Source organism: Nannospalax galili, unplaced genomic scaffold, assembly GCF_000622305.1.
Source record: "Nannospalax galili isolate Female #2095 unplaced genomic scaffold, S.galili_v1.0 scaffold168, whole genome shotgun sequence".
NCBI classification, from domain to species: domain Eukaryota; kingdom Metazoa; phylum Chordata; class Mammalia; order Rodentia; family Spalacidae; genus Nannospalax; species Nannospalax galili.
This window is the reverse complement of record NW_008357649.1, coordinates 439,142-464,995: the sequence shown is the minus strand read 5'-3', so window position 1 is coordinate 464,995 and position 25,854 is coordinate 439,142. Positions and strand designations below refer to the sequence as shown.

At 39.5% G+C, this 25,854-nt stretch overlaps 1 protein-coding gene across 4 annotated transcripts in view; it reads right to left on the bottom strand.

The window, feature by feature from the left end:
• Togaram1 (TOG array regulator of axonemal microtubules 1) overlaps positions 1–25,854 on the bottom strand; it is a 95,819-nt gene that overhangs the window by 15,790 nt on the left and 54,175 nt on the right. For all 4 annotated transcript variants that reach the window (XM_008855536.3, XM_008855534.2, XM_029557423.1 and 1 more), the window contains 4 exons: positions 15,476–15,629; positions 12,054–12,159; positions 11,421–11,656; positions 3,635–3,793 (listed from right to left, as the gene is read on the bottom strand). In XM_008855536.3, coding sequence (XP_008853758.1) covers positions 3,635–3,793; positions 11,421–11,656; positions 12,054–12,159; positions 15,476–15,629 — 655 coding nt within the window. The remainder of the gene's footprint in view (positions 1–3,634; positions 3,794–11,420; positions 11,657–12,053; positions 12,160–15,475; positions 15,630–25,854) is intronic.

Below are 25,854 nucleotides of genomic sequence, written 5' to 3'. Positions count from 1 at the left end.
ATGCACATTTTAAAAAAATTTTAAATACAGCCAGGGTCCATATTATTTAAGCCTGCATTTGGCAGAACTATGACCCAGGAAAAGCTGACCTTTGTCTTGGCCTCCTTACTGACCTTTTGCTGCCCACCTGCCATTCTATCTAGTCCAAGTTAATCTTTATATACTGTATCTCTAACTCATTATCTCATTTCCTAGTTCAAACTTACCTTGGTTCCATTCTTCAAAATTCTATCCTGTTATTTAAAATATAAACTTCAAACAATGTTGGATGAAAAATTAGTGTTGACATGCTGTTAAATGATGGAATAATGTTAGATAAAACTAAAAGTAATCCTTTAATGGGGTTGGAAAGATGGTTCAATGGCTAGTCTGTTATTCCAGAGGACCCGGGTTCAGTTCCCAGCACCCACATAGCTGCTAACAACTGTAACTCCAGTTCCAAGGAACAAATGCCCTCTCTGGTCTCTGCAGGCATTGCATGCATGTGATGCAATTACATACCTGCAAGCAAAATACTCAGACACATAAAAATAAATTTGGGGGCTGGAGAGATAGCTCAACAGTTAAGAGCAGTGGCTGTTCTTGCAAAATACATGGGTTTGAATCCCAGCACCCACATGGCAGCTAACAACCATCTGTAACTCCAGTTCCAGGGAATCCAATGCTGCCTTCTGTCCTCCACAGGCACTGTACAACATGTAACACTCACACACATAAAAATTTTTACTTAAAAAAAAAAATCCTTTTAGGATAAAACCTGAAGCCAAAGCATCTTTCTAATACAGAAAATAGGCATGTCATAGAATGTATATTGGAAATACTTTAGGACAGAGGTTATCTTATATAGTATGATGCAGTATTTCTACACCAATATAATTACCCAAACAAAAGCCTGACTCTTAAATTTAGTTTTTAAGAGTGGGCCCAAGATATCACTCCTGGAACTGTGTCTCTCTCCTGGAGCTGTGCTGCTGGAACTTTCATACTGGAACTCTGTCTCTGAAACTGTGTCCCAGAGTCCATCCCCACCCATAAGTTTATTCAAAATGGTTTTTCCAACTTCAATTAAGGAAGTACAAGCTTGCCTCCACACTAATCTTAACAGACCATCTGGTGTTTTCATCCCTAGTTATAGAACAACTCATTCATTCAAGGTCAATCATCCTTCTCAATCTTCAGAGTGCAATGGAGATAGGTGCACTGTCATTTTTTTTGGTGCTTTGATATGTTAATTCTCAAGCACATCCACATTCATTCATTATCTTTTTGGGTGGAGTAGCAAATTGAAGTTGCTAAGAAAACAAGAGGATGTGTCCAGAGAACATGGTTTTGCTGGGGTTAATTGAACTTTCCCAAGAACAGAACAGATCTATGACTATTCAGATAAGAATACCCTGACAGGTTATAAATTCAAGGATAATTCTACTTTTGAGCTTAGAATATTAAAGAGTATAGGTTTGCCACAAGGCCTAGAAATATGGGAAAGGAAACAAACTAGTAAACAAATAGCAGAGCCATAAACTGTGAGCAATAGTGAAACCCAGAAATTAACTGTACCCATATTGTAATCTCAAAATTGTAAATAATGACAAGATGAATGAGAAGAAAGGCTTAGTGTAGGCTGGGTAAATAATTCTTGGCACAGTACTTTCATATCAGCATGTATGAGACTCTGGTTAAGTTTAACTCCCACACAGAAAGAAAATATAAAAAATTAAAAAAGGGTGGAGTTAGTAAAGAGTAAACATGCACAACTAACAATCATTAAGAATTCTTTTCCCCACTAGCCTATGATTTAACCTTCTTGAATTGTGCTTTGTTTTGCTTTTTTGAGCCAGGATCTTGCTAAGTAGTCCAGGCTGACCATGAGATCCTCCTGCCTGATTCAGTTTTCTGAGTCCTGGGATACAGGTATGCACCACTCTGGCTCTCCTGAACATTTCTGAACATTAACGGTGCATGCAGAACTTCTTAAAATGGTTCCTCAAAAATGTCTTACCTGAATCCCTGAAATTTGTGAATATGAGGTATCATTTCTGGATAGGCCTAATCTAATCAAATGTTCTTAAAAAGAAGCTTTCTGTGCCTACTTACAGAACAGGAAGTCAGATAAATTCTATACAGGAGGGTAATTCAACCTAATTCTGCCAACTTGAAGTGGAGGGTAGCATGGGAAAAAATGGAAGTGGTCTGAAGGAGTGAGGAAGAGCCCTTCCACCCACGACCCTGCATGGGACTAGGGGAATGGGACACTTAGTCCACAATCTCATGAAACTGAATTTGGAGAAACTGATTTAGTTTGGAAGTAAATTCTTCAATAGTACCTCTAGAAAACAGCCCAGTTCTCTCTCATCACCTTGATTTTGGCCACGTGGGATCCTGAGCAGGGAACCAAGTTGGCTCATGCTAGACTTCTGAAGTAAAGAACTCTGAGCTAACTACTAACCCTAAGATGCTACAGTTATGGTAATTTCTTACAAAGCAATAGAAAATCTACTTATTCTCTGTATTAGCTTTTGGTTTATTGCCTGAGTAATAGATATCTTTGTCTTAAAATGTTTTAAAAAATTGAATTGATATTTTCTTTAACCTTTGTGAACTCTGGATCCTCTCTCCACTTTTTAAATTATCTTTCATACTATTGCCAGAAAATTTTAGATTTTGTCCAGACTCTGTTGGTTAACATGTATAACCTTCCTTTTTTTGTTGTTTTTGGTTTTTTTGATACAGAGTCTCCCTGAGCTCCAGCTGGTCTGAAACTCACTATGTAGACTAGGCTGGCCTCCAACTCACAGAGAGTCACCTGCCTGTACCTCCCAAGTTTGGGATTAAAGGTGTGCACCACCACGCCCAGCAGTGCAGCCTTCCTAATTTTACAAAGAAACTAGTAAGGTTTAAATAACTTGTTGAAAAACAAATAGTGATGTAGACTAGGAATTTAACCTAAGCTCCTGACTAAATCCAAACTTTCTGTACCACTGTAGGTAATCTGCTATTTATGTATTAACAATCTTGCCATCTTTTGCTGATTGTTATTAATCTTCATAAATTTGTAATGATCACCAGAAATTCATGGGATTTTCTAAGCATAAATACATTTTCAAGAGATAATAAAACTGTTATGTGTTATTCCTGCATTTTTCATGTGTACCTATTTCCTTGCCTTTTATCTAGCTGGCTTTAAGATGTACTGTTTTCCTCTAAATTACCTGACTTCTGCCCACTATGAAGTTCTTCTGCCACTTTTCTGCTCATCACGGTTTTGTGTCACTTCTATGAAGTTCAGCTTTGTGACTTAATTTCTCACCACCCAGAATTATTTACACACACAAAAGAAATAAATGTAAAATATTTTTTAACTAAAAAAAGAAAAACTTACATTGGGGCACGGTGGCACACACCTTTAATGCCAGCCCTAGGGAGACAGAGGCTGATGGATCTCTGTAAGATCAAGGAGATCAAGGACAGCCTGGTCTACACAGTGAGCTCCAGGAGGGATGGGACTAAGGAGACCCTGTCAAAACAAGAAAAAAAAAATAAACCCCAAACAAAACGAAACAAAAACCTTAGCAAATAAATAAATAATAATGAATATATATAATATATAATAAATAAAATAGTACCAATTATTCACCTGGTTTCTTGTGAGCTGTCTTGAGCAAACTTAGCAGCAGCAGGCAATAAACGTTCAGTCATATCTTTTGTTCCAGACAAAATACGATCTGGTTCCATAAATTCTACTGCATCTGCTAAGTGCTGGGCTGTACATCTTCTTACTGCAATATGCAAATGGCTACAAAGAAACACAACCAAACAAAACTAAGGTGATGCATCAACAATTTTCCAATGGTCTTAAAGTTAAATGATTTCAACAGCTTGAGGATAAAATGACAAATGGTTCTCATTAGCTATCACTTTGCAAGAAGTTAAGACACAAGAAATTCTTTCAGTTCTTTTGTATTTGTTAGAACTTGCTTTGTGGACTATGTTGTGATCAAATTTAGAGAAGATTCTGTATAGTGCTGCACAGAATGTGTATTCCCTACCTATTGATTGGAGCATTATTTAAGTAGCTGTTAATCCAACTGGTCTGTGCTAAGGTTTATCATCATCACCATCATTATCATCATCACCATCATCATCATCATCAACTTATTATTAGTGTGTGTGCTCATGTGTGTGTATGTGTATATGTGTGGAGGAGCTATTTCTGTAAATCAGAGGACAGCTTTCAGGAGTCAGCTCTCTCCTTCCACCATGGGACACAGGCATATAACTCAGGTTGTCAGGCTTGGTGGCAAGGTACCTTTACTCACTGAGTCATCTTGTGTGCTGAAGTTTAGCTCTGAAGTTTCATTGTTCATTTTTAGTTTGGATGGCCTATCTTAAGACTTGAGTGGGGAAGCCGGGCATGGTGGTGCATGCCATTAATCCCAGTACTCAGGAGGCAGAGGTAGGCAGATCTCTGTGAGTTTGAGGCCAGCCTGGTCTCCATAGAGAATCCAGGCCAGCTGCAGCTACAGGGAGACCCTGCCTCAAAAAGACCAAAAAAATAAAATACTTGAGTCGGGTAATGAAGTCACCTACTTGTAATATATCAGGACCTATCTGGCCTTTCATTCTTTTTCAGTATTTGTTTTATGAAATTGGGAGTATGAAGCACATTTATAATTATTATAGCTTCTTGATCAATTGTTCCATTTAAGAATATGTACTGATCTTCATGAACTCTTCTGACTACTTCTGACTGGAACTCTGTCAATTATCAGAATAGCTAATACTAGCTTACTTCTGATTTCCATTTGCTCAATAGGTTGATGTGCATTTGACTCCTAATTTGTATCTTTCCCAGCGGGTATGCTTCCTGTAAAAAGACAGATTTTGCTCTTTAATCCAGTCAACTGGTCTCTGTCTTTTATTCTTTTTTCTTAATTTTTTTGAGACAAGGTCTTACTATTTAGCCCTGGCTGATCAGGAACTTACTATGTAGACCATGCTGGCATTGAACTTACAGAGATTCGCCTGCCTCTGCCTCCCAAATTCTGAGATTAAAGTGTATGTATGCCACCATGTCCACTCTGGTCTGAATCTTTTAAATGGTGTTGAGGCCATTTGTTTTTAAAATTATTATTGAGAGAAGGGCTGGAGAAATGGCTCAGAGGTTAAGAGCACTGACTGCTCTTACAGAAGACCCAGGTTCGATTCCCAGCACCCACATGGCGGCTCTGAACCGTGCTTCACTGACTGCTCTTGCAGAGGATCCGGGTTCAATTCCCAGCACCCACATGGCACCTATGAACCATCCTTAACTCCAGTTCCAGGGGAATCCAAAGCCCTCTTCTGACCTCCGCGGCATTGCACAGCACGGGTGCACGCACTCACATACATACATGCAGGCAATACACTCACATACATAAAATAATAAATATTTTTAAAAATTATTATTGAGAGAAACGTGCAACTTCTACTGATTTTGTTAACTGGTTCTGCTTGGTTTGATTACTGTTAGTCCTCTTCTTCCTCCCCTATTAATATTAGGGATTTGCTAGTTGACTGTGATGAACATGCTGGGTTCTTTCCTAGCTCTCTCTCATTCACATGTTTCTCTCATGAAATATATTTTCATGTGTTCTCATGACTGAGATGTTCTTCTCTAAGTATTTTCTACACTGCTAGCTTAATTGTCATGAATTGCCTGAGTTTGTGCCTATCTTGAAATGTCCTCATTTCTCCATCAGTTTTAAAAAATACTTTGTTGTATATAGTAATCTTGCTTGGCAGATATTTACTTTCAGGCCTGAAAATATATCATTTTATGCTTTCCAGGCTTTGAGGGTTGCTGATGACATTGAAAGAGCTGACGTTACTCTCATATGCCTGTCTTTGAGGGTATTGGTGTTTTTCCTTCATAGTTTTGAAAAAAACAGGGGGAGGAGAGGGAAAGAGACCATGGTACAAATGTGGAGGTCTTGGGATAGCTAGTGGGAGTTCATTCTCTTCTTGCACCACATGGGTCTCAAACTAAGGTCATCCGGTATGGTGGCAGGAACGTTTGTCAGTTGAGCCATCTTGCCAGCCCCTTCCTTACACTTTTTAATATTGCTTCTCTGCTCTGTATTTCTAACAATTTTTATTAGCATCGGTGCTGGATAGCTTTAGTGTCAACTTGATACATCTGGGTTAAGGGAGCCTCAATTGGGGAATTTCCTTCATTGGACTGGCCTGTGGCGATGTCCGTGGGGCACCTTCTTGATTGTTGAGCGATGTGGGAGGGCCCAGACCACTGTGGGTAGTACCATCCTTGGGCAGGTGGGCCTGTGCTGCATAAGAAAGCAGGCTGAGCAGGGGCCAGGGGAGCAAGCCAGTAAGTAGTGTTCCTCCATGGCTTGTGCACCAGCTCCTGCCTCCAGGTTCCTGCCCTGAGTTCCTACCTTGGGCTCTCTGATGAACTGTGACTCAGGAGATGTAAGATAAATAAACCCTTTCCTCCCCAAGTTGGTAGTGGTCAGAGTGTTTTGTCACAGCAATGAAGAAACAAACTAGGACAGCATCTATTAATTATACATAATGGGTTTTATTATGACATTTTGATATGTTGACTATGACATGTCATACAGAGGTACTTCTCTGGCCACATCTACTTGAAGTTCTAAATGCCTTTTGTGTTTAGAGTTCTATTTCTTTTTTATTGTTTCATGTGGGTGGTGTGAGGGTGCCACGGTGCATATGTGGGGTCAGAGGGTGACTCTAGGGAGCTGGTTCTTGCCTTCTACCTTGTTTAGGCAGGATCTCCTTGCTGTTTCTACTATGCTAAGTATTCCAGGCTAGCTAGCCTACAAGCTTCCAAGTGATTCTCCTGTTTCCACCTCCCATCTCACCATGGAAATGCTGGGATTACAAATGGACACCACCACTTTCTTATGTGCCTTCTGGTGATTGAGCTCATGCCATCCAGCTTGTACGGCAAGCACTTTTAACCAATGAGTCATCTCACCAGCCCTATTTCTTTCTTTAGTTTTGAGCATCCAATAAGCTGTCTATGCCTTCAGATCTACCTCAGCTTCATCTTCTATACTATGGATTCTTAGGTTTGATCTTTTAAATGTATCGTAAAGTTCTTGGAAACTGTGGTCATGCTATGTTTTTTTCTTCATTTGATCTCAAGACGTCCACCTCATCCTCTACCCGATACTGTCCCCTCTGCTTGGTTGTGTCTCTTGAGGATGCTTTCCATTGTGTCCAGCTGCTGCCTCTCTCATTTCCAGCATTTCTGCCTGTCTCTTTTGCAGATCCTTCATTTCCTTGCCCAATGTCTCCTTCACGTTTTTTAATTTCTTCTGAAAATTGCTAATCATTCCATTTAGTTCAGTAGCTTCCTTATCTGGATCCTGAATTGCTTTCCTTTCTTCTTCCTCTTATTTCAGTACTCTTAAGGCCTGTGATCATTCTTAAAGCAGTTTACAGATATTTCTAGCATTTCAGGTAACTATCTTTTGTTTTCAGAACTGAAGAGTTGTGAGCTTTGTTGAGTCTTGTGCAAGTGTTGGGGCAGGTGTGTCCTCCAGTTTTTATTTTCCCCTCTTTCCTGAATGTTTGTTTGATTTTATGTGTCTTTCTGGTGAGCTGTATTCCTTGGGCTGATGTTCACTGTTACTAGCTAAGTATGAAGCTGACTGCAGTAACAGATAAATGACTTCACAGCCTGTTGTATTTCACTTGTGCCCTCAATAAGGATCAGAGGCAACACAAGGGTATTAAGAAAAACAGTTTATGAGGCTGTAGCATTGGCTGCTCTTGCATAGGACCCGGTTTGATTCCCAATACCTACATGGCACCTAACAACCGTCCATAATTTCAGTTCCAGGGGATCTGATGCCTTCTTCTGACCACTATGGGCACTGCATGACATGGATGCACTTACATACATGCAGGCAATACACTCATACACATAAAATGAAAGTAATAATATATATATTTTGTCTTTTTGAGACAGGGTCTCCCTGTATCTCCAGCTAGCCTGGAACTCACTATGTAGACCAGGCTGGCCTTGAACTCACAGAGATCCACCTGCCTCTGCCTCTGCTGGGATTAAAGGTGTGTACCACCACACCCGGCTAATTTTTTTTTTAACTTAAAAAAAAATATATTGATGTGTGTGTATTGCCTGCATGTAGGTAAGTGCATCTGTGTTGTGCAATGCCTGTGGGGATCAGAAGAGGCTGTTGGATCCCCTGGGACTGGAGTTACAGACAGTTGTTAGCTGCCATGTGGGTGCTAGGATTCAAACCTGAGTCTTCTGCAAGAACAACCAGTGTTCTTAACCACTGAGCTACCTCTCCAGCCCCATAAATTTTTTTTTTAAAAGAAAAATATAGTTTATTATTTTCTACAGCTAAGGGTGTTAGTACCTAAGACATAAAAACATGAAGGAATGGGAAAAATGGGAAAGAGATACTAAAGCATGAATGATAGGAAAACATAGATTAGAGGCAGAGAAATAACAGAAAGTAGTATAGGTGTAGAAAAAGACATAGAAGCCTAATTCAGATGACACTAGCTAAAACAAAGGAACAGAACAAGTTAAGTACACAAATGGGTAGTAAAATGGCTCAGTGTATGCAAGCCTGACCTCGTGAGTTCAATCCCCAGAACTCACAGTGGACAGAGAAGATCAATTCCCAAAAGTTGTCCTTGGACTTTCACATCATACACATAAGAAGTAAAAGTTAAAATGTAAATTTAAAAAATAAGAGGCTGGAGAGATGGCTCAGCGATTAAAAGCACTGGCTGCTCTTCCAGAAGACCCAGGTTCTATTCCCAGCACCCACATGGAGGCTAACAACCGTCCAGTTCCAGGGGATCCAACACATTCTTCTGACCTCTGTGGACACTGTATGACACAGGAGCACTTACAAGCATGCATGCAAAACACTTATACACATAAAAATAATAAATTAAAAAATAAAAGGATATATAAAACATTTTCTCAGTATTTCTTTCTTCTTGGGATGCTGTCCCCAGGTGATTAGTTCCTCCAAGGGGCGGGGCCTGCCCCGGAGGAGGGACTACTGGGGGGCTGCGGGGAGCCATCTTGAAGCCTGGAGCCGGGAGGAACAAGCATGGTGGATGTGGAGGGAGAGATGGCCCCGGCGCCTCACCCACATGGATGCAAGAGGGGACATTTACTGACCTGGGACGAAACTACGGGCCCAAGACGCGTGGGCAAAAGTTAATAGAGACTATGGGCGGGGCGCCGGAGCATCTGACCCAGCGGCTTCTTGAGCCCCAATGTAAGAGTCCTTATCTCTGTATAAGTTCCCCAATTTATCCCCTCCCTACCCGAGGGCAATAAACCATAATAAATTCACATAAAAATAGAGTATACGGCTTGTCTGATTGTGCAAGAGACCCAGAGAGAACTCTGGCGACAGATGCGGATGGTTTCTTGCACCCCTCAGCTGTGCTTTGCAGCAGATTCTGCAGGTGCTGGGAGGGAGGGCTGCTTGTTCACAAGGCTAGATCAGGCTAGATCAGCGTGTCCTTCCTGCTGAGGAGTTTCTGGTTGGGACTACGCTTTCTGCAGGAATTCACCATTCTAGACAACCTCCCCTGCCAGTAACAGCTTCACACACCTCTGGTGTGTTGGGATCATGCTTTCTAAGCATGGCTTTGTGTGACTGAGGTTCTGAGGAGGAGATGTGAACGTCTATCCATGCTTGTGTTTTCGTCCTGGCTAGATCTTGGTTGTTTTGTTTTTCCACCAATGTTTCATTGTTTCTGACTGAAAATCTTTGCAGGGAGAGACAAGGCTGCCCAGGTTCAGCATACTTGTGTCCATGTGTTGTCAGTTGCCTAAGTGGTGGTGGAGGTCCTGTCATATATTCTTCAAGGCAGTCACTCTGGTCCTCATGGAGAATTTGAGCTTTAGGCTCCTGTCGAATACATCTGCCAGTCTCCACAGCCAACTGTGCTCTGGCTGCCTCTTCACCCACAATGTGTTCAGACCCGGGTTCCCATCATGGCAGTTCATCTCTCTCCAGTTTGCCATTCTTAGACACCCGTGTCTAAGGAGGGACAGCAACTCCAAGGCAGCTACTTCTGACCCTGACCCAGTATGATCAGCGTGAGTAGCTAGGCTCCCTTCTCCTGGCTGCTTCTCCTTAAGGCACTTTATAGATACCATTTTAAATATTCTTTTCTGAGCCATCCATTTTACTTTCCCTCTATCTTAGTGTGTTCTGATATTCTTCAGCTCTTTCTCTCATAAGGGCAGTTTATTCTTTTTTATCTTGATACTTCTTTACAGGCTTACACAGAGGCAGCTGCTACATCTCATGAAAGGCTTTTTGTTGTTCTTTCTGTTGCTGTGATAAACACCATGACCAAAAGCAACTCGGAGGAACAGGGTTTATTTGGCTTATACATCCAATCACAATCCATCACTGATGAAGTCACAGCAGGAACTCAAACAGGAGTTCAAGTAGAAGCCAGGGAGGTATGTGGTCATGCTCAGCAAGCTTTTTTTTCTTTTTCTTTTTTTTTGGGTCTTTTGAGACAGGGTTTCCCTGTAGCCCCAGCTGGCCTGGAACTCACTTTGGATACCAGGCTGGCCTTAAGCTTACAGAGAACCAACTGCCTCTGCCTCCTGAGTCCTGGGATTAAAAGTGTACACCACCAACGCTGGCCTTAGCAAGCGTTCTTGCTGGTGCTGCCTGTAGAGGGCAGCCCTGCCTGAGACACATAATAATCAATCAAGATAGTCTGGCACAAACAGAACCACAGATCAGTTTTTTTGTTTTGTTTTTTTGACAGGGTCTCCCTAGTCCCAGCATGCCTGGAAGTCATTATGTGGAGCAGGCTGGTCTTGATCTCATAGAGATCAGCCTGCCTCTGATTCCTGAGGGCTGATCCACAGACCAGTCTGATCTGGGGAATCCCTCAGGGTCAAGTTAGCAGATGAAGCTAATTAGAACATTCTTCTTACTGAAGTTGTGAGGGTGGTTGTGTTTTAAACATGGTCTCAACTTTGTTGCAAAGGCTGGCCTGAAGCCCCCTAGTAGCCTAGCCTGGCCTCTAATTGAGGCAATCCACTTACAGTGCTAAATAAGACTGCCAGAGTGAACCACCACACCAGGCTCAGAGGCAGCTTCTAAACTACCATCTTACCCAAAAGTCCCAGCCTAACCAAAAGTTAAAAAGAAAACTGGCACAAGCTAACATTTATTAGCTCTAAATCTGTGAATGCATGTAATATTATTAGGAAAACAGTATTATGGCTCTTTTTATGCTTAATATATAATACTATTTTTATCATGGAGAAATTATTGACAGGAAATTTGCTTTTTTTCCTCACTATGCCCAGGACTGCAGACAATTTCATTTTTAGTTTCAGAGCATTTGAAGATTATTTTGAAGATTACCTTTGTCCTCCATTGATAAGAGAAATGACTGCACGTGCAGGGGTTACATTATGAACCATAGCTCTAAGCGCCTTGTCAACATCTTCTCTTATAAATGTATTTGATTCTCCAGCCTTGTGCAATAAAACTCTTACTGTAGTATCTAGTTCTTGATCCATGTTCTTTTTTAGATAAGTGAAAAGATCACTTAAACAGACCACAGCAGCACGAGACACTCCAGACCGTAAATTTCTCACCTAAAAAATTTTAAAACATTTTCCCAACATGCTGTCAGAAAATCAGTAACTATACTTTGTAATGAGTTTTAGTATCAAGTAACATATTTGATTATGCACTATTGTATAACATAAAAATCAACATCTAATAATTTGTCAAATATTACAAGTTAAAAATGTTCTGCTTTGCATATAAGTATACTTAAATCATGTAAAGCCAGGCATGGTGGTGCATGCCTTTAATCCCAGCACTTGGGAAGGCAGAGATGGGCAAATTTCTGTGAGTTTGAAGCTAGCCTGGTCTACATAGGGAGTTCCAGGTCAGCTGGAGCTACAGAGAAAACCTATCAGACAAAAAAAAAGTAAAGATCAAATAAATATGGTGCATTATTATTTAAGTAATTCTCAAAAATATTACCTCTTGAACTACTGCAAAATTTGTTTCATGTAACTTTGTGTTCAATAGCTCAGAATGAAAAGCAGCTAAACATCGAATAAAATTCAGCCCCTCAATTTTCTTCTCCCTGTGGAAAAATAAATGACAAAATTTTTTCATGCCAGTAAAGAGACTGTAGCTACTTTTCTTTATTAAGAATCTCAAAAGTCCATATAAAAATCTTTTAATATCCAAATCCACAGTTAACAGTCAAAGTCAAGCTCAGCCAACTTTTTCTAAAAGTAAAGGAACATTTCTCCCCTAGTAAAATGTCTTCCTGGATAGTAAAGAAATAACGAGCAAGAGTTGTAAAAAGCAATAAAATAAAAGAAAAATGGAAGAAAAACAGCCAGTAATTAGCTTATTGGAGAATAAATGACCCAAAGCAGTGAGAACTATTAGTTGTTTCTGTAATTTGTATTTATTTTTCATTATCTGGCTTTTAAAGAGTCAGATGAAGTGTTGGATACTAACAGTAAGAGGGTGGGACTCAGATGGTATGAGGAGTAACATTTCAAATTTGATGGCTTTCATCTTACAGATTTAAAGAATGTGAGGTATGAAAGAATTTCTTTAGTTGGTAAGATTGTGCTCCCTGTGTGTGTGCGCACGTATGTGTACTTGAGTATGAGTATGAGCACATGTGGTGATCAGAGCACAGCCTTTGGGACTAGATACTCTCCTTGTACAGATCAAAACTCTTGGATCAAACTCAAGTGCTCAGGCTTACATGGCAAGCACTTTCACCCTCCAAGACACCTCACCAGTCCATTGTTCATTTGGGTTTTTGTTGCTGTTGTTGTTTTTTATTTTTATTTTATGTGTATGCATGTATTGCCTGCATGTAGGTAAGTACACCCATGTCGTGCAATGCCCTCAGAGGTCAGAGAGGCCATCAGATCCCCTGGGACTGGAGTTACGGGCAATTGTTAGCTGCCATGTGGGTGCTGGGATTCGAACCCAGGTCTTCTGCAAGAACAACCAGTGATCTTAACCACTGAGCCATCTCTCCAGCTCCCTTGTTTTTTAAAATAGTAGCCTTACATGTAGGCTGGCACATTTGTGTATGTGTGAGGGCAGATGTGTGGGTATATGTGTGGTCACAGAGGTTGACACTGGGTGTCTTTAATTACTCTCTACCTCATAAATTAAGGCAGGGCCCCTCACTTGAACCCAGAGCTTGCCAATTTTGCTATCTAGCTAGTGAGCTTAGGTGCAGGGATCCCCATCTCCAATGCCTCTTAAGCACTGGGTTATTGGTGGGCCCCCATAACTGCCTGGCACTTACATGGGTGCTTGAAGATCCAAACTCTGGTCCTCATGTTTGGGTGGCAGGTGCTTTACCCACTGAGCAATTTCCTCAACCTGTCTTTTCAGTTTTCTTATTAGTTTTTTGGGCATGTTTTCAGAATCATTAATCTTTTCTTCTGCCATGACTAATTGTCTGTACTCCCATTCACCGAATCTCTTATCCAAACACTATAGCTTTCATCTGCACATAATATATTTGTGCTTCTTAAATCCTTTGCATGTCTTTACTTGCTCAGTTTTTCCCTCTAGTCTCATACAGGGAATAGTTATAATGTGTTTGTCTATAAAATGTATCATGTGTCTTTTTTTTTTTTTTTTTTTTTTTTTTTTTGGTATTTTTGACATAGGGTCTCCCTGTAGCCCCAGCTGGCCTGGAACTCGCTATGTAGACCAGGCTGACCTTGAACTCACAGAGATCCACCTGCCTCTGCCTCCCAAGTGCTGGGACTAAATAATGTGTCATTTTTAAAAGGATTTATTTATGCAGTGTTCTGCCTGCATGCATGTAAATAAATGTACCACATGTGTGCTTAGTACCCAAGGAGGCTAGAAGATGTTAGATCTCCTGGAGTTACAGTTTTGAACCATCAAATAGGTGCTGGGAATAGAACCTTGATCCTCTGCAAGAGCAGCAAGTGCTCTTAACCCCTGAGCCATCTCTCCAGGCCCCTATCATGTGCCATTTTTGTGTTAATTTAAAACTATTTGCTTTTCATTTTCTTTCCTGTTTCTTTGCATGCTTGATAATTTTTAGAATTTTGTTAGAATTATTTTAATTATATGTTTATGTGTAAGCCCGTGAGAGTGCAGGTGTTCACAGAGTCCAAAAGAAGGCAACAGACGCCATAGGGCTGGAGTTACAGGTGGTTGTGAGCTGTCCAATGTGGGTTCTGGGAACCAAACTTGGGTCCTCTGCAAGAGCAGTATGCATTCTTAACAGCTGAGCTCTAGCTCCAAGCTGTTCTCCAGATCAGCTTGTCAAAACTAAAACTCTGTAAGACTGCTTTTGCAATGCAACATCAGAGTTGAGTATTCACAACAGAGACATCTGACATCTAAAATATTTACTCTTCACAGAAAATGACTGGCAGGAAAAGATTGTCCTTGATCTACAAAGGTAGATTAGAGAAGACTAGAAGACTAAATTCCACAATGCCTCTAACTTTTCAGGTTTACTTTCTATTTTCTTCTACTTTAATAGAAGAAAAACAGTCAGAAAATATATTATAGCAGGAAAAGATCCAAGAGACTGAATTTGCTAAGGCATAATGAAAAATTCTATCAAGACAAAATGGATATCAAAACTGAACAAGAGGACCAAGAAATGAACTGTGTAGATTTGGCAAAATAGTGACTATAGCTCTAGGAGGTGATATCTGATTGAAAGCCAATTAACAAAGGCTGAAAAGAGAACATGGGGTAGAAAAGTAGAAATAATGAGTTACTTTTTGCAGAACTTTATTTTAAAAACAATGGGCTGAGAAGAGTGAGAAATTGAAAAAATAAATACAGAAGATTTTTTAAAAATAGGAGATATAAGTTATAGTAGGGTTTTTGTTTTTTTTTTTTTTTTTTTTTTTTTTTGGTGCTGGGGATCAGTTTGGAGGCCTGGCACAGTACCCCTGAGCTACACCCCAAGTTCAATGGCACATTTTGTTGTTGATAGCATACTCTAGGCAGAGGCAAAAGTGATCATGAGTTTTACAATGGGACTATAAGAGATTTGGAAGGAATCAGGGAGAAAAGAGAAAAAGGCAGCTGGCAGACATTACACCTTAAACAAGAGGGACAGTCACTGACAAGTGTTTTCCAGGATTTGGGATTTTTTTTTTAATTCTTTATATGTTTCTAAGATTGTTAGATATAGATAGATATAAGAACTGTGAGATATATACTCCAATGCCAAAGGGTTTGTATAACTCATAGTGAAGCTAAATTATATCTTTATGGTATATGAAACAGAACTATTACTATAATTATATTTGGGCCAGAGTTCAGCTCTGTTAATAAGTTCAAAAGACTTAGATGCCTAAGAATCAAAATAATCTTCACCTAGACTATGTATAGTATAAAAAAGATGGTTGTTAACTTACCAGTCTTCATCAGCTAAAAACCTTAAGGCTTCTATCAGTGCTATTTCTGGTTTGGAAAATGGTCTTAGTTCCAATGAATCCATTATCTCTGGACTATGAGTGACAGAAGGTATCCTTTCTTTATACTGTGGAACGACTCCAGGAGATGCTTCACCTAAAACAAAACATTAAATTAAGCAAGAAAGAACCTTTACCTAAATGATACAAATGGCTATCAACCTCAGATGTTATGGAGTCTCTTTTATAAACTAAAACTAGTTTATGCTTAAAAAAAAAAAACCTGCAATATTCTGAAATTAAATCTATTTAAAACTAAATCTTTTATTTAAAAATTATTAGTAAATTCCACTTAATAGCAAAAATTTTAATCAAGAACAGTAAAAAACTCTAGTTTTAAAAGAAAAAGTAATTACTGTGATCTTATTTTTGCAAAAACATGTAGATATATTCTTATACATATACTATACAGCTATCAATTAAAAAAACTGAAGGGACATAGCATCTATATAGAGAATTATAGTTGAAATTCTGTATTGATGTAGTATTTCTTATTAATTTATTCTTTGACAGTTTCTTACATGTATATACTATACTCTTATCACATTTTTCCCTCCACTTTCTCTCATCCTCTTCCTAAGGTCCTCTCTATTGATAAAGTATTAATGATCTATTACAAATCTTATGCTCATGTGTAGTAAATATGAGCAATGTTTCTTCCACAGTCAGACACTTACCAAGCATTTTCCAGATGGAAAGTACTGTCCAAGACATAGGGGAAACAGACCACCATCTTTCAGCAATGCCCTGAGAGCACTGCACAATGTAAGTCATACATATAAAGGAAAGGGCCAAGAACAAAGGGAATAGGTCTTTCTAAATGGGTAAAAAGTACTGTTTCTTTTTCATGCTATAATTTTTTCATTTAAAAAACTTATTTTTATTTTTTTTTTTTGTCTTTTTGAGACAGGGTTTCTCTGTACCCCTAGCTGGCCTGAAACTCACTATGTACACCAGGCTGGCCTTGAACTCAGAGATCCACCTGCCTCTGCCTCCTGAGTGCTGAGACTAAAGGTGTGCACCACCACACTGGCTTATTTTTCTTTTATGAGTGTTTTGCTTACATGTTTGTAAGTGCAACCATGTCATGCAATGCCTGTGGAAACCAGAAAAGGGCATCAGATCCCCCGACAACTGGGGTTATGTGGTTGTTAGCCACCATGTGAGTGCTGGGAACTGAACCTGAGTCCTGTGCAAGAGCAACCAGTGCTTTTTATTTTTTATTTTTTTATTTTTATTTTTTGTCTTTTTGAGACAGGGTCTCCCTGCAGCCTCAGCTGGCCTGGAACTCACTATGTAGACCAAGCTGGCCTTGAATTCACAGAGATTCGCCTGCCTCTGCCTCCTGAGTGCTGGGATTAAAGGGGTGTGCCACCCCGCCCTGCTGCAGCCAGTACTCTTAAATTACTGAGCCATCTCTCCAGCCTCCCCCCCCCCCGTGTTATAATACTTTTTAAATGGAAATATTAGGTACTAGAAAACAATTACACAAAAGATTAACAATCATAATAAGGAAATGTTGAAATTATATGAAATCACAAATATAAAGACTTTCATTTGATTCCTAAGACGAGTCTTCTTCCCTTGTAAGTCTTTGATCCCACCCACAGCGCCTTGATTCCCCTATGGACTAAGCAACTCCAGTTTCCCAGTCCCCACTGCCTGTTCTCCCTCTAGCCTTGGGCACAGGCCCACTTTTGATCTTTGGGTCAGAGATCTCTGGACTACCTTCTTAGCCCAGACCTGCCCAATGTTTCCTGATCCCCATACTCAGACCAGCTCAGTTTTCAAGTCACAAGCTGTCCCCACACCAACCCTGCCTTTGCACTCCTGAGACAAGCCTTCTACCCTGGCTGTCCCCACCCCCACCTTGCCTGGGATTCCCAAAACCAGTCTTCTTCCTTACCTAGTTTGATAGCCTCTCCACAGGCTGTCCCCAACCTCACCTTGCCTTGGATTCCTGAGATGAGACTCCTACCCTTTCTGCCTACTACCCTGACCTGTTTACTAACAAGACCAGCCTAATGTCCTGTGAGAACCTGAAGCACACAACAACTAACATGTCATACCTGAGCAAAAAGCAACCCAGGTACATCAGCAATATAAATAGAACCAAAACTCAAATAAACAGAGGAAGAACAGAATTTCCTGTTAGACATACAACAAACAAAAGACATCAATATGCCAAAATAGCAATACAAAAACACACATAATATGAAAAATCAAGAGAATATGTCCCCAGCAAGATCCACCAATCCTACAGAAGTGTAGTACAATGAGAATCACCCTGAGGAACCCCATTGTTAAGAAAACAATTATAAACATGATCAAAGAACTGAAAGAAAACACAAACAACTAAAGAACTGAAAGAGGATAGGCATAAACTTGTGATGGAAGCTCAAGAATATACAAATATGTGGCTTAATGAAATATTGAAAACAATGCAGGACTTAAAAAGTAAATTCATAAGAGAGATAGAAATATTGAAGAAAACCTAAACCAAAAATAACAAGGTATTGTGACAATTGGAAACAACAGGAGAAAGTCTCACAAGCAGAATGAATGAAACAGAAAACAAAATATCAAGACTGAATAACAAAGTTGAAGATCTGGATTCCTTAAGCAAAGACTCTAAAATTTTTAAAAACACAGTAATAGAATATGGAGGAAATATGGGACAACATGAAAAGACTGAATCTACATATCATAGGCATATAGGAAGGAGAAGAATCTCAGGCCAATGGCATTGACCAAATCTTCAACAGGATTATAGAAGAAAACACCCCTAAATTAAGGAACCTATTCAAGAAATACATACAGCACCAATTAGACATGACCAGAACATAAACATATCACAGTAAAAATATTATATGTACATAACAAAGACAAGGTACTGGAAGCTTCTAGAGAAAAATGACAAGTTACATATAAAGAAACCCCATCAGAATTACAGCTGACTTTTCAATGCAAACTATGAAACCTAGAAGCACCTGGACCAAGGTATTCCCAGTTCTAAATGACAACAGATGCCAACCAGAATATTTTATCCAGCAAAACTATCCATCACAGTTGAAGAGAAATGGAAAAATTTCCATGCCATGAAAAGGCTGAAAGTATACATCTCAACCAAACCAGCCCTACAGAGAATATTCAAAGCAATACAAAGGACTGAGGATAGGAATGAGGACACCCAAGAGGTTGTAGAAAGAAAACAAAGGAAAGTATAACTACAGAAACACAAATAGAACCAAGAACACAAACCAATTAAAATGACAGTAATACATCTTTCAATAATAACTCTAAATATCAATGGCCTCAACTCCCTAATCAAAAGGCACAGGCTAGTGGAATGGATCAAGAAAGAAAATCGATCTTTTTGTGGTTTTCAAGAAACTAATCTCGACTTCAAGGATAGACACTGCCTTAGAGTGAAAGGATGGAAAAAAATGTTCCAAGCAAAAGGCTCTAAGAAGCAAGTAGATGTTGCAATTTTACTAACTGACAAAATAAACTTTAAATTAAAACTAATCAGAAGAAATAAACCAGGTCACCTGATTCTAATCAAAGGAACAATTGACCAAGAAGACATTACAGTCATGAACATATATGCAACAAACTCTGGTGCACCCAATTTCATAAAAGCAGTATTACAGGTCTATAAAACACAGATTAACCCCAACATAGTAACAGTAGGTGACTTCAACACCCCACCATCTCCAATAGACAAGTCAACTGGGAAAAGAACATACAGAGATACAGCTGAATTAAATGACATCAAACATTAAATGGACCTAAAAGACATCTACAGAATATTGCACCCAAGCACAAACACAAAGCCCATGCAAGTTTCTCTAAAACTGATCACATGCTGTGATGCAAAATAAACTTCAACAAATACAAAAAAAAAAAATTGAAATTAATTCTGCTTTGCTTCCTATGCCTGCTTGAAGATGTGAAAGTTAGCTTTTGCTCCTATGCCAGCCACCTCTACTGCCATGCCTCCCTGACATGATAGACTTTCACCCCTTTGGAACTGTAAGCTAAATAATGTCTTCCTTTTATAAGTTTCCTTGGTCATGGTGTTTCTATCACAGCAACAGAAAAGGGACTAAGACAGTAGTTGGCACCAGAGAGTGGTTTCTTGACTGTGAAGAACCTGACCACGTGGGTTTTTAGAAGAATGTGGAAGACTTTGGAAGTTTGGGCTACAAAAGCAGTTGGTTGCTGTAAGTAGAGCTTAAGAGGTCATTCTAGTAGGCACCTAGAAGAAAGTAGTGCTGAAAACAGTGTAGTCCCAGAAAGGACTTAAGCAAAGAGTCTGATTGGAGTCTGCCCCCAGACAAAAAACCTGCCTGAGGATAAGTTGAAAAGCAATGGGCTAATTATTTGGCAGAAATTTCAAGGCAGCCTAATGTAGAAACAGTCATGTGGCTATTAATGGTAGATATTATGCAGATCTACAGCAGAAAATAGCAAATGGGGCAGAAAGAAATGAACAATGTACGGTCTGGGTTGAAAAAGAGCACTAGGAAAGTTAATGTTGGAGTCAAGGCATGTGCTGAAGGAAAGGATTCCTTTGATAAAGAGATTAAATGATTGAGGAGAGGCCTAAAGATTTGTGCTTAAACAATGGACAGAGTGCCTCCAGGCAAGACCACACACTGCTAAGCCTCCAACAGGTGAAAAGTTTTCTACTCCTAGAAATACACAGCAGAGAAAAGCTTCAAAAGTGGATGAGGCAGGACAGGGTCAATCCCAAACTTGCTCGCAGTATCATTCACCTGGTGCTGGCTTATAGGCATGAAAGATGCAAGAGTGAAGGGGTCAACAGTTCTTCCTCCCCAGTTTCAGAGAGTCACCAAGGTCAGGCAGTATGCAGCAGGGGTGCCTCTGCATAAAGAAGGCCCTGATAGGCCACTGCATGAAGTGAAACTGTGAAGGTGAAGCCTGGTTGGTAATGGAGACCCCAAGAAGTTATTCATGACACCAGAGCTGTGAGAAATCTGCCAAGGAGAGCTGCATACAAGGAGTGGTACTAGCTCAAAAGAGAGATGTATGTTTCACACAGCAAAACTGGAGAGGATGGGCATCTAAGCCCTTTGGAAGTGAAGTCCCAGAAGTCAGCTGTGTAGTTACTGGATTTGGTGTTTGCCCGGCTGGTTGTTTTCATCCAGAATTTCCTCACTATGCCGCTATTCCTCCCTTTTGGAATGGGAATGTATATGTGCTTCCACTGTATTTTGGGAGTATGTAATTTGTCTTTTGATTTCACAGGGATTTAGAGTTAAGAGATAGCTCCAAGTCTCAGGAGAGACTTTGGACTATGGACTTTAGAATAGTATTGAGACTGGCAAAGACTATGGATAGACTAAATGCATTTTCTATTTTATATGGCCATCAGCCTATAGGGTCAGGGAGTGGAATGTGGTGGTTTGAATAAGAATGTACCCCATAGGTTCCAAGAATTTCAACATTTTCATCTCCACTTGGGTGCTGGGAATTGAACCCAGGTCCTCTACAAGGAGCAGTTGGTGCTCTTAATTGCTTAGCCATCTCTTCAGCCCCCCAAATATCAAATCTTTAAATAAAAAGATAGAGGAGATGGAAGGACCTACCATGCTCATGGGATGATAGAATTAATATTGTGAAAATGACCATCTTAACAAAAGCAATGCCAATGCCAATCAAAATACTCACAAAAACATCCAAAAATTCATATGGGACATTTCTTGTCTTGGCACCCCAGACCTCTGGACTGACCTCTTGACCCAAACTCTCCACTGCTACTTGATCCTTTGTATCCAAACCAAGCTAATTCCTCCGTCTAGTCCCCACCTCCTCTTGCATCTCTGGGTGGCCCAACCCCACAGCTTCCTGGAGCCAGCAGCTTGCCTGGGTAAATTTGGCTGCGCCCACTGTGCCTTGACTCCCCCAGCCTCATTCACCTTCCCAGCTGCCCCACCCCATCTCTCCGCCTAGCAGGGGCACAGGCCCATCTCTTGTCGTGATACCTCAGACCTGTGCACTGACCTCTTAGCCCAGAATCCCCACTGCTTCCTGATCTGTTGCATCCAGACCAACCTAATTCTTCCCTGCAGTCCCCAGGAGCCCTCGGGCCTCTTCTTGCCCCCACTTCCCTATGCATCCCTGAGGGCCAGCATCTTTCCTGGGCCCTGTTCCCAGACCACACCAGCCCTCAAATTGCTGAGGCCAGCATCTTTCCTGGAGGAATCCAGACCTTAGGAGAAAGCCTAAGAGCATTTGACTTGGGCCTCTGGGGGAACTCCTGAAGAAGAAAGCAATTTGGCCACTCCAATATAAAATGCCTATACCAACAGCTTTTCATGTCCAACAAGTAAAACACAAAGGCACATAAAGTCTACAAAAAGAAGCAGGCTTAAACTCAACAAAAGAAGGCTTAAGTGTCACACAAGAATAACAAACTACAGAAGAAATCCACATGTCAAAGTCACAGCGAAAAAAATAATAACATGAAAAAACAAAATAATATATCCCCACCAAGTACCAATAGTCTTCTAGGTACAATGAGAACTCCCTAGAGATAACACAGGACATGGAACTCAAAAGAACAATTATAAATATGATTAAAAAATTCAGTAAATTTAAAGAACACACAAACAAAGAAATCAAAGAACTGAAAGAAGATAGGTATAAACTTCTGAATGAATTCAGAAGAGTTAGAAATATTGAAGAAACCTCAGGCCAAAATGAAGAAGGAAGTGAAAGGCTCAGAAAGTCAATTAGAAACAACAGGAGAAAGCCTCACCAATAGGATGAATGAAATGGAAAACAGAATATCAAGACTGGAAGATAAAATGGACAAATTAGACCACTCAAGCAAAAATTATGAAAAATTTTAGAAAACACAAGAATGGAATATGCAGGAACTGTGTGACACCATAAAAAGACCAAACTTACGAATCATAGGCATACAGGAAGGACAAGAACCTCAGGATAATGGTATGGGCCAGATCTTCAACAGGATTGCAGAAGAGAATTTCCCAAAATTAAAGAAAGACATGCCCATACAAATACAAGAAGCATATAGAACACCAAATAGACAGGACCAGTAAAGAAACTGCTTATGGCACATCATAGTAAAAACACTAAACATACAATACAAAGAATACTGAAAGCTGCAAAAGAAAACCAACAAGTCACATATAAAGGAAAATTTTTCAGGACTACACCTGACTTTTCAGTGCAAACTGTGAAAGCCAGAAGAGCCTGGACCAAAGCATTCCCAGTTCTACATGACCACAGATGCCAACCCAGATTACTTTACTGAGCCCAAATGTCTGCTATAGACGAAGGGGAAAGAAAAATCTTCCAGGACATAAATAGACTGAAAGAATTCATGTCCACAAAACCAGCCCTTCAGAGAGTTCTTGAAGCAACACAAGAGCTGAAGAAAGGAATGACTATACCCAAGGGGTTATGAAAAGAAACTTAATGAAGGTATAATTAGAAATGCATAGCTACACCAAGACTGTGAACAGAAATAAAAATGACAGGAATTAATACACATCTTTCATTAGTAACTTTAAATGTCACTGGACTGAACTCCCCAGTCAAAAGACAAAGAATAGGTGAATGGATTAAGAAACAAAACCCATCTTTTTGTTGTCTTCAAGAAACTCATCTCACTTTCAAGGACAGACACTATCTCAAAGTGAAAGGATGGAAAAAAAAATATACCAAGCAAATGGCACTAACAAACATGAACATGTATTCACCAAACTCTGGTGCAACCAACTTCATAAAAACAGTACAACAGGACATTAAGACCCAGATTAATCCCAACTCATTAATAGTAGGGGATTTCAGTACCCCATTGTCTCCATTAGATAGGTCAACAGGACAGAGAATTAACAGAGAGACATCCTACTCAGCACCCCATGGAGCTTTTCCAAAACTGACCACATACTGGGGCACAAAACAAACTTCAACAAATACAAAAAGACTGAAATAATTCCATGCATTCTATCAGACCACAATGTAATAAAGCTCAAAATCAACACTGGACAAAGCCCTAGTCACTACATGAACTCATGGCGATTAAACAACACACTCCTAAACAATGAGTGGGTCAAAGGAGAAATTAAGAAAGAAAGAAAGAAATTACTGGAACTAAATGAAAAGGACAACACAACACAACAGAACCTCTTGGACATGTTGAAAGAAATACTTAGAGGGAAGCTTATAGCTCTAAGTGCCTACATTAAAAAATTAGAAAGAGCCCAAATAAATGACCTAAACACTGCAACTCAAGGCACTGGAAAGGCAAGAACAAATGAAACCCAAACCCAGCAGAAGAGAAGAAATAACAAAAATCAGAGCAGAAATTAATGAAATAGAAACAAAGAAAAGAATACAAAGAATCAACAGATCCAAGAGCTGGTTCTTTGAAAAGAAAAACAAGATTGACAGACTGCTAGCTCAGTTAACCAAAAGAAAGAAAGAGCAAATCCAAATCAACAAAATCAGAGATGAAAGGGAAACATCACAACAGACACCAAAAAGATCCAGAACATTATAAGGGAATATTTTTAAAAACCTATATGCTACTAAATTTGAAAATCTAAAAGAAATGGATGGATATTTAAAATCATGGAAACCACCAAAGTTAAACCAAGAAGAGATCAACAATATAAACAGACCCATAATATATAAGGAAATCGAAAACAGTAATACAAATCCTCCCAACTAAAAAAATCCCAGGCCCAGATGGATTTACAGCAGAATTCTACCATTTAAAGAAGACCTCCAACCAATACTACTTAAATTATTCAAAATGATATAAACAGAGGGAGAACTCCCAAGTTTGGTCTATGAAGCCAGCATCACTCTAATACCCAAAGAGTGTAAAGACGCAAGCAAAAAAAAAAAAAAACCAAAAAACTACAGACCCATATCCTTAATGAACATAGATGCAAAAATGCTCAACAAGATACTTGCAAACCACATACAGACACACATCAAAAAGATCATCCACCATGATCAAGTCGGCTTTATCCCAGAGATGCAGGGATGGTTCAATATATGAATGTCATTAATCATATAAATGGACTCAAAGACATGAACCACATAGTCATCTCAATAGATGCAGAGAAGGCCTTTGACAAAATTCAACATACATTTATGTTCAAAGTCCTAGAGGGAATTGGACTGGAAGGAACATACCTCAACATAATTAAATCCATATAAAACAAACCCACACCCAACATCATTCTAAAGGGAGAAAAACTGGAAGCATTTCCATTAAAATCAGGAATGAGGCAAGGCTTTCCACTATCTTCACTGCTTTTTAACATAGTGCTTGAAACTCTTGCAAGAGTAATATGATAAGAGAAGGAAAATAAAGCAGTAATAATTGGAAAAGAAGAGATCAAATTGTCCCTTTTTGCAGATGATATGGTATTATACCTAAGAGACACCAAAAATTCCACCAGAAAACTCCTAGAAATTAGTAACATGTACAGTAAAGTGGCAGGTTACAAAATTCATCTACAAAAGTCTGTAGCCTTTCTATATACCAATAACAAGCAATCAGAGAAAGAGCACAGGGAAACACTCTCCTTCACAATAAATAGCCACAAAAAAAAATAAAATACCTTGGAATAAACCTGACCAAAGACATTAAAGAGCTCTACAAAGAAAATTTTCTTTAAAGAAAGAGACTGAGGAAGACATCAGAAGATGGAAGGGACCTCCTATGTTCATGGATTGGAAGAATTAATATTGTGAAAATGACCATCCCACCAAAAGCCATTTATAGATTCAATGCAATGCCAATCATCTCCACAGAGTTCTAAAAAACCATTCTAAGATTCACATGGAAGCACAAAAGACCTCAGATGGCCAAAGCAACCTTGAATACTAAGAGCAATGCTGGGGGGATTATTATACCAAACTTTAAACTGAATTACAGAGCTACAGTCATAAAAACAACATAGTACTGTCACAAAAATAGACCCATTGACAGTGGACAGTAACATCTGTATATAGGCTCCAGTTGAGGGGGTTGGGGGGGGGTCTATGGGAGGGTGCCATTTGGGATGTGGGTATATAGATGAATAAGATTGTTTGGGATGTTCTGTATGAAATACACACAAAAAATCAATAAATTAAAAAAATGAGTTATATTTGAGGAAGAAGCATAAAAATTTGTTCCATGTTAATTAGTAGCAGTAAAACACATTACCATTAAAATCTATCTGATGATTTTTATATCCATGCTCAGGTGGATCTCAGAAAATGATTGTGACTAGTAATAATCAGATACATAGAGATTAGAGATG